The sequence below is a fragment of the Canariomyces notabilis genome, assembly GCF_033297395.1.
Source record: "Canariomyces notabilis strain CBS 508.74 unplaced genomic scaffold N656scaffold_23, whole genome shotgun sequence".
Taxonomy (NCBI): domain Eukaryota; kingdom Fungi; phylum Ascomycota; class Sordariomycetes; order Sordariales; family Chaetomiaceae; genus Canariomyces; species Canariomyces notabilis.
Window position 1 is genome coordinate 231,830 of NW_027041845.1, and position 8,722 is coordinate 240,551.

At 55.1% G+C, this 8,722-nt stretch overlaps 2 protein-coding genes across 2 annotated transcripts; both read right to left on the bottom strand.

Moving 5' to 3' along the window:
- Positions 1-1,606: 1,606 nt before the first annotated feature.
- On the bottom strand, positions 1,607-3,918 carry N656DRAFT_715317 (adenine nucleotide alpha hydrolases-like protein; the record flags this gene model as incomplete). The annotated part of the gene is made up of 3 exons (XM_064812037.1): positions 1,607-1,781; positions 1,866-2,736; positions 2,799-3,918. The coding sequence occupies 3 exons, from the start codon at positions 3,916-3,918 to the stop codon at positions 1,607-1,609; spliced, it is 2,166 nt and encodes a 721-aa protein (XP_064667317.1).
- A 1,101-nt stretch (positions 3,919-5,019) lies between these two features.
- On the bottom strand, positions 5,020-6,120 carry N656DRAFT_782595 (ribosomal protein S7; the record flags this gene model as incomplete). The annotated part of the gene is made up of 2 exons (XM_064815789.1): positions 5,722-6,120; positions 5,020-5,654 (listed from the first exon to the last, which is right to left on the bottom strand). Coding segments are annotated over exons 1-2 (745 nt in total), but the record flags the coding sequence as incomplete, so codon positions are not given.
- Positions 6,121-8,722: the final 2,602 nt, after the last annotated feature.

The window sequence follows — 8,722 nt, forward strand, 5'->3', positions numbered from 1 at the left end:
AATGGCGGCAGTGGCTTGTCCTCGACCTGTCTTCGCCGAAGCGGTAGTTCCTCTGATAGCGAGTCTTGCGCGTCCTCGTCCAACACGGCGGGTGCGGGTTGCTGCAGCTTGCGTCGCCTGAGCAAGGACAAGGATGGCCTCCAGCGGATAGGCGACAGAGGCGGCAAGTACAAGAAGAGGAAGACCAGCGATAGCACCAGGGAAGCGACCCAGGCGCTCGGCGCAACCGTGATGCTGACCAGTGCCAGTGATACGTTGTTGTTGACGGTGAAGAGCGACTGCATCGCACGGCGTTTGCGCTGCGCGACGGCGTCGGGCGGATCGGGCGCACGTCGCAATGTCCGCGCCGAACCAAATGTGGGTGTGGTATGAGTGTGTGTGTCTGCGGGGCTAGGCGGTGGTGGGCGGTCGTGGGCGGTCGTGGTGCCGCGCCGAGGTTGCGGTGGACGGGATAGGCAAGTTTGATGCACTATTAATGTTGGGTCTTTGGGTCTCGCAACCACAAGTCCTTTTGTTGTGAGTCGTCGATTTCGAAAGTCAAATGGGATTTGCGAAAGACTAGCCAGTTTCACCGCAAGAAAGGAAAAAGGATGCTTCTCGCTAGTCGTTTCCAGTTCAGATCTCCACGGCGCATCGCATCCGCATCGCATGGCATCCCGCCCGCAATCCGTCCTCTGGTTCCACTCGTGGATGCGACCAGGGCAATTGTCCCAAAAAATCAGAGGCTGGGGAAGCTTGCCCCGTCCAGCGAGAGCAGGCCACTCGTTCACTGCCAACCAATCAGCTAGCCTGTCTTGACCCCCGCGCGGACCCCTGCCTCATGGAGGGGCCACACCAACGTTGTGTTAACGTCCCCACTTACCCGCACTCATCCACATCAAGTCGCTGCTGTTCAATTTCACCCGAATTTGTTCATTCGCAGCCCACCAGCGGAACCACTGTATTCAGGGAGCAAACCTTGAACGGATGGGATTTTGGCCATGATAATGACTGTGAGTTTATATATGAAAAAAATGATGAGACCGATAACGTTGATTACAACAAAGTTCTGCGAAGGAGACACGGTGACTTATTGGGTGACTTGTTGTCGATGTGCGGGTGGGCCTCCATCATTCACACATTGACCTACTCCACTATCAGAGCAGACCCGGCAGACACGCGAAGGGAAGGGTCATGTCATCATGATGCAGATTGTCAGTGTCATCCGAGCAGAAGGCAGAGAAAAGAACAACCGATACAATACCCACGCTGGCGAGGCTGGGTAATCAGTTGTGGTTGGGTGGTTCAGCTGTTCCCCATCACTACTCCAAGGCTTGGAAGCTGTGTCTCCACGTTCTGGTGGTCAGCCAACAGCCTAGAGAACAAGAATTACCTCCATAGCCGGCTGCTTGTGCTTAATCTCATACACAAGAGAGCAGCCAAGCCAAAACAATTTCAGAAACAAAGCCGTAACCATGTGTCTTCACATAGGCTTGGCCCAAACTATTATTACCCGCTAGTAAGGTTCCCGAATGAGAAGAGTAGAAAGAGGACTGCCACCTCCTGAAGTTCCTGCCATCAAAGCAGTGTTGTCATGCCTTCCTCGCTGTCCCACTCGCTCCATCCTCTAATCAATCTTGGCATTTGCCAAACTCCTCGCCACGGGGTTATGGAGGTTGTTGATCTGCTTAGTAGACGGTACCCGCTTATACTTGCCTTGCTTTCTCAGGCGCTTCCTGGCTACCATAACTGGTACTGAGCTCTTGGTAACCAGGTAGTTGGAAAACGAGCCCAGGATGACACTAGACGCAACGATCCAAATATCAGCATTCAAACCTTCCAACAAAAGGGGTGCAGAACCAGGACGAAAAGGGAGAACAACATACCCTTTGAGCGCACTCCTTCCCCTACTTCCCAGAATGACCAGCGTCGGGCTCACCAGGTCAATCACCTCGGTAATCAGATGCTTCGGGTTCTTGCAATGCAGCACCTCGACAATAACCCTGACCTGAAGCCTCGTTTTCCGCAGCAGCTTGGTCACGCGCTCGCTAATGTCATGCACCGCGCGGTATCTCTCCTCCTCAGCCTTGCTGCGCTCCCTGCTCGACGGTGCGGGGGACGTGCTCGCATCCGACATGTGTGAGAACGGTGTGGTGCGCGTGTGGAGTGGCAGGTTGGTCCCGCTCGGCGTGACGGGCGTCTTGCTGGCCGCTACCGCATTGATAGCTGCTGCCTGCTCCTTCATAGCCTTGGGCTCATCGGGCACCACCGAGTTGCCGTCCCCTGCTATGACCCCTGTCTCCTCGTCAACACAATAGATGGCGAGGAGGGTGTCCCCGTCGCGGAGCACCGTGCCAATGGCCCATTCGAGCGCATGCGTCGATTCATCGCTCAAGTCGGTCGCCACCAGGTACTTGCGGGGAGGCCGGTGCTCTTCTTCGGCTTCTCGAACGAGCTTCGCATACTCGCCCCGTGTGATGATTTGGATTGTCCGGTGAGACTCGGGCGTGTCCATGATCTGCGTCATGGAGAAGGACAGCTTCTGTGCTCGCTTGATGTCCGTGAGATCCGCCTCCGTATCCGAGTCTACGGGTGTGCGAGAGCCGGACCTAGGGGGAAGATCAAAGCTGGTGGCTGGGTGTATGACAGTTTTGTTGTGCTTCAACCGCTCGCCAGATGGCGCAGTCACTGTTATCTCGGGCTCATCAAGAAGCGACCTGTACTGGTACGCTGGCTGTTGCGCCGCTACCTGGATACCTGCCCAGCACCATGTTAGTATTCCCAATGCTCGTACCTGTTGGCTCGGCGCAACCACCTACGTTCTTCCTCGGCAGCCGCGAGCAGGCTGCGCACCTTCCTCGGTGATTCGGGAGACTCGGACCCGTTCGTCGGCTTGTGCTTATCAAAATTTCGGGCAGCCTTCCTCCCGCGATCATCCTCCTCAGACGAGCTCCCTCCATTATCATCGCTGCTATCTTCGGCAAGTAGCTCACCGTCTGGGCCCAGGTAGTCCTTAGCTAGTCTTCCGGTCCCAGGCGAATCGTCTGACCGCTTCCGCAACCCAAGCTCCGACAGGCTGCCTCCGGAGCGGGCAAGGGCAGCATCCGAAAGGTGCCTGTAGGCATTGTTATAATCGACAGTCTGATTGTCACCGAGCATTGCCCGTCCGGCAGGGCTCAGTGTGCGACCCAAGAGCGGGGACGCCTTAGGGGAGTGAGACCGAAGGCCAAACCGATTATGCGGCGACTTCGACTTGTTCTGAAGCCGCATTGAGGGCCCGGCGACTGAATGATGACGGCCTCGATCGCCAGGGAGAACCAAGCCGGCTACATCGTTTCCTCTCATTACTTCGGCCATAGCGCTAGCACGTTTGCCTCCCTGCGTGACCCGTTTTGGGAGCGCTTGACCCGTGTTGGTGATGATCCCAGAGAACTGGTACTCCGAAGTTGGGTCATGCCGAGTGCCCATCGACCGTGGCCCGAAGTCGACTGGCCGGATTGCAGCATCCGACATGCTCCTCGGGTGCGTGTTAGTCGCTCCGTGAGAGCGGGAACTCGAGTCAGTGGGTGATGAGGGTGTGCTCAGCACCTGCTTCGCGCCGGGTGGGGTGTCAATATCCAGCATGCTCCGGACTGGCGGTGGCGGTGGGCTGTCGACGTCGAGCATGCTCCTCACAGGGGCTAATGGCGGGGAAGTTGTCTTAGTAGCCAGACTCTTTGGAGACGCTGGAGACAGGAGTGTAAGGGATGAAGGGCTATCACCAATATCTAACATGCTGCGCACCGGAGACCGCGGCGACGTGTAAGGGGATGGAGAGCGCGCGCCTAGCGAGCTGGGAGCTCTGGGCCGCTGGTTCGAATTCCCCTCTAGCAGCGCAAGCACCTCTCTTCGCTCTTCGTCGAGCATCGCCTCCATTGACATGGCCTGTTGTCGAGCCATGATGGACAGTACAGGCCGTGTCACAGTGAGCTTTGGGAGGCGGTAATGGAGGGCGGGGCGGATGCAGGTGCGGGTGTAAGGAAGGGATATCCGTAGGTAGTTTAGGCCCCAGAATCGCCGGTAAAATCAATGATTAAATTAAGGTAGTTTGGTGATAACTCAACAGAGCTGCACCGTCTCTGGGGATGTTCAACGGGGTATGATGTGAGGCCGAGATGGATATGCAAACGGCCGAAACAGCATCGTGGTCGGTGGCTGGCAGTTTCCTCTTTGTCAACTCTCAGATCATGGTGGGGTGTGAGCAGGCCGGTGTTTCTGGCTGACGAGCTCGTCTCCGTGCGAAGGCGTCGCCAAGACAGCCCCTCTGAAGCACAGCCTCTCTGAGTCTCTGGTGCCCGAGCTGCCAAGACGAGACTTGCACAAGTTATCCAAGCTCAAAGTTGGCAATTGATGTAGGATACTGACCTCCGGCTGCCCCGCAAGTGGACTCGGCGGAGGAGTGGACTTGCGCAGTTCAAGCCAGAGATGTGCGATCGACCCCAGGTTATCGAATGTCAATGTAACGAGGTACGGAGGTATCCGTACAGTACTGGACAACTGGAACGTATGAGAAAACGGTCCTTGACATCCATGTGGTGGGGGTGCAGACCTGTTTCACAGAAGCTCTTGCAGAGACCCGACTGGCAGTGACGTGCGGGGGTGCAGATACCTGGTGGGGTCACGTCAGCCATGATCTACGCTACCTACCCAAGCCACCTTATCCCCTAAACTTCATATACACTAAGGTAGATTTGCGTATGGATCTACCTCGGCCCATCAGAACTCTACTCTGATAACGATGGAGCTCACACGACTGATCTGGGGACAGAGACACGGAATGGGTTCAAGCTTCTGAAGAAAGTATATATATCTGGAAGATGACCAGCAACTGACAGGAAAGCCCTTTACGGGAGCAGGAGCCTGAAATGAGAGAGATTGCCTGTCAAAATAACGTTAGAGTTCGTCTGTCTATTCGGAGAAAAGCGGACGCCTTCAAGCACAAGTTCGGACACAGCCTTTAGAGGGAGGTAACAGTGAAACAAACATACTCTAGGGAGCAATGCGGTCGTCTGTATGCCAAATCACCGTCACGACTCGGGATGAAAGACATATATCCATACATAATGTACATACAGGCGGTATCAATTGACCTTAGCCAAACCTAGAGAACCTCAATCTCTGAAAGGTCCCGAGGCCCGACCACGACTCCCATTTAAGCATCCCCTACCCTACAACAGCTTCCAGGCCGCTCAAATCATGCCCTTGATAGCATTGTGATTCAAGTTGGCGCGGTTAGCCGTACCCAGCTTGTGGATCAGCGAGCGCTTATCCCAGACTGGGGACCGGCCCTCCATCACGGCCACAATCTCCTCCGCCACGCGGTGCGGGAACATGGCCCGACCGCTCCCCTTGGACTTTTTCTTTTCCACGACGTCCAGAATCCACTTAAACGCTATCCTCCTCCTTTGCCGCTTTCTCAAGGGTGTGGGCACGTCTAGTGACTTTCCGCTGCCGGCCAATCCCCTGAAACCTCGCATCTTGATCAGCGGCGCGACAGAGTCGATGGCAAGGCTGAGATAGAGGACGGGATCTAGGGGCAGATGAGACGCTGGCGGGGTCTCGGGAAGGAGCGGCTTTGAGGGGTCCAGCTTCGGGGGAGGCGATGTCCGCAGGTAGTTGAGTATCATCGCCATATCCTACAGCACGGCGTCAGATCAGTCGTCGGTCGAGACTAAACGGGGACACCATCTCCAATCTCCTCACCCTCTGAGCCTTGGCCAGTTTCCCGTCCCTCATTAGGAGCTTTGTAACCTGCGTGACGATGTCGTCGTAGCGACGTTTTGTGGTTTTCTGTGGCGGCAGTGGCAGTTCCGGTAATCCATATTTGTGGCCTTCTACCGATGGATCGAAAGGGTTAAGGCCGTATTCAACCATCTTCAGCTGGCTCAAAGCGAATTCGTTTTCCGGACTGGAAGACGTGACGGGCTCGCTCTGGGGAGGCATGGATGGCGGCGGCGGGGGCGGGAGGTTGCTTTCGGGCAACCGTGATGTCGGCAAGTCGCCCATTGTCCTGGAAAACGCTATTGATCCGGGCTGCGGCAATTGGGCAGCAGCCCGGGTCCGTATGGAAAGGGCTCTGCACGCCCCCCAGATGTTCAGCCTCGGAGGCATGGTCGTTGTGTGGTAGGTGGTAGGTCGGCAATCTATATCTGGGATTGGCGCTGGAGTCGCGACTCGCGACTGTCCCAGTTGAGTGTTCTCGAAAAATTGCCAGTTTGCCGGGGTTCAGCCGGGTCTGGGGAGCATCGTGTGTAACCTGAACGGTACGTACAGTACATATGTACATATACGTAATTCTGTAATTCGACAATACATAATTACTCCGTACTGTAGCCAGTCTAGCGTATTGTTACGGTAACTTAGCTTAGCGCAAATCAGTGAAATCACAATGGAAGCAGCGAGCCGAGCTGACAGTGGACCGAATTGATTCTCATCCTCCACGGCCCGGAGCTTTTTCTCATCGGCTCCTTGCTTCTTTCCTCCCATAAAACCATTCGATATACAAAACTGGCCCGTGAGGTTTTGATTCCCTCTCTCTCTTGTGGTGATGAGCAATTCATCCCGCTTTCCTGCCACACAATTCCCGCGCCATTGAAAGAAAACTCTCGCTGGCAGACCCCCAACTCGACACACCGCTTCCCTACCCCAGACAATGGGAGCATGGGAGATCCCGCTGGCACTCAGGGCCTCCGGCACCAAACCCTCAGCTGTGTGAAGCGCACGTGAGGAATTTACTCGGATACTGACCGCCTTTGGTGTTGGTAAACGCCCGCCCGCTCAGGTGTTCCACGCCAATCTCAACAGTGCATTCCCCACAATCCCACCTCATCATCGGTCTCGAGGTCAATTACGGATAGCTGTCCATGCATTGCAGCACATGAAGCTACTCTCTCCCCATTAACCTGTTTGCCCATTTCTTTTCCCGTCAGCGCGAGAAGCAGCCCTGGTCACGGGAACACATGATGCTGCTGCTCTCCTGCACAGGACGCCGCCGCTTCAGTGCTGGCTCCTCCAACCGCCCCTTGATTGTTGGTCGTGGGGTCGCCAGCTGACGAGTCGGTGGTGTCGACGTGGACAGCGGGCGCACCTATCAAACAGCTATCCCTGGGCAGTATGAGAAACCCGGGCCGAGCAGCGACTGCAGCCCAGCGTTCCCCAGGCATGAACGGTCAGAAGCAAACGAAAGGCAACCCAGTGAACCGTCTCTCTCCTAACCTTTGGAGAGCGGTGTGGTTACTCCAGCGGTATTGGGTCGCTTCGAGGCCATGCAGGGGTCCGTTATCTGATCGCCCATCGAGGGCCTACCGGCAGTGTCTCGCCCCGCGATTTGTGCAACACAATCGCCGGAACTTGCCAACCGAGGAGATCACCGCGTCTCCAGAATTGCTTTTTCCACTCTCCACTGCAGAGCATCGGAAGTACACGTGTAAGTGAAGTGTACACCATGAGAGCAAAACTACACTATCCGTCATCGGAGCGTATTTTGCAATTTCAACTCCAATGAAAACAAAAGGGGGTTCAATCAAGCCCAATCTAGCATAAACAGATCCATCCATGCCGTTCCGAAGTGGCTACCATGAGACCTGTTTGTAAATGCCAACTCCAATCCCCATAGTATCCTTGTGATTAGGCTCCCCGCCAACCGTTCATGATGCTTCTGTGATGTATAAGGGGATGCTGTACTAGAAAAGCACTCAGACAGTCCTCCAAGCATCCGCTGGCCGGATTCAAAGAGGCAACAGTGAATCCAGACACTTTTCGACTCCTTTTCCGAATGTCAAACCCTGTCTCTTCGTTGGCAATCTCAAGAGGAAAGGGAGAAATAACAGAAGAAAATGGAGCAAGAAAAAAAACTTTTCTCCCGGAACCAGTTTTTCCAGCCACCGTTCAAATTGCCCGCCTGCCAGCCACCATGCATACCCATCCCTCCCACGCATCGATGCTATGCTAGTAAAAATGCGCGGTGTGCAACAAATAATCGGGCAAAAAGAAACAACTTAAAGCGTAACCCGATGATGATCCCTCCCTTCTCGGAACCATATCGGAATTGGGGTATCAGCCATCCCAGCCTAGCCGGGGCCTCCCAGCAACAGCAAACAAACAACAAAACACAAAGCAGCACTAGGTAAGATGTAAGATGCCAAGAGCGGGAAGAATAGACCGAAGGGAGAGGGGGGGGGAAGGGCATGAACATCCAACCCAACCAACAAGTAGGAGACATTGAATGCTTCCTCCCTCGCCTCGCTGAATTCAATAGGAGACCGCCGTCCAAACAGTTCCGATGGTGCCGTGTGGCATGACCAATTTCCATCAACTCCAGACAGATGTGCCTCGCTTAGGGAAAGAGAGAAATATATGAAATCAGGGGGGTGAGAGGGAAAGGGAAAACATGCCAATGCTGATATGGTACATTAGAAATCCAAGTATGTGGTAACCGGGTGGTGAGGAAGTGAATCAAGAAGCGAAACGATGGTCTCGCGCAGCTCCGACAGCTGGATGGGAGGAATCGAAACGGATGAGGGAAAGATATAGCTGAGAGAGAGAGAAAAGAGCCAGACTCAGCAGCAGCCGGCAAAGCTGTGCTTCGCAGCACGGCCGCATTCCCGAGCTCCATGGCTCTCATCCTTCTCCTCTGCTTCTCCTTTCCCTCCCCATCACATGCTCCCTTCCTCCCCTTCGCCAGCTCTCAGACCTCTACCCTCGC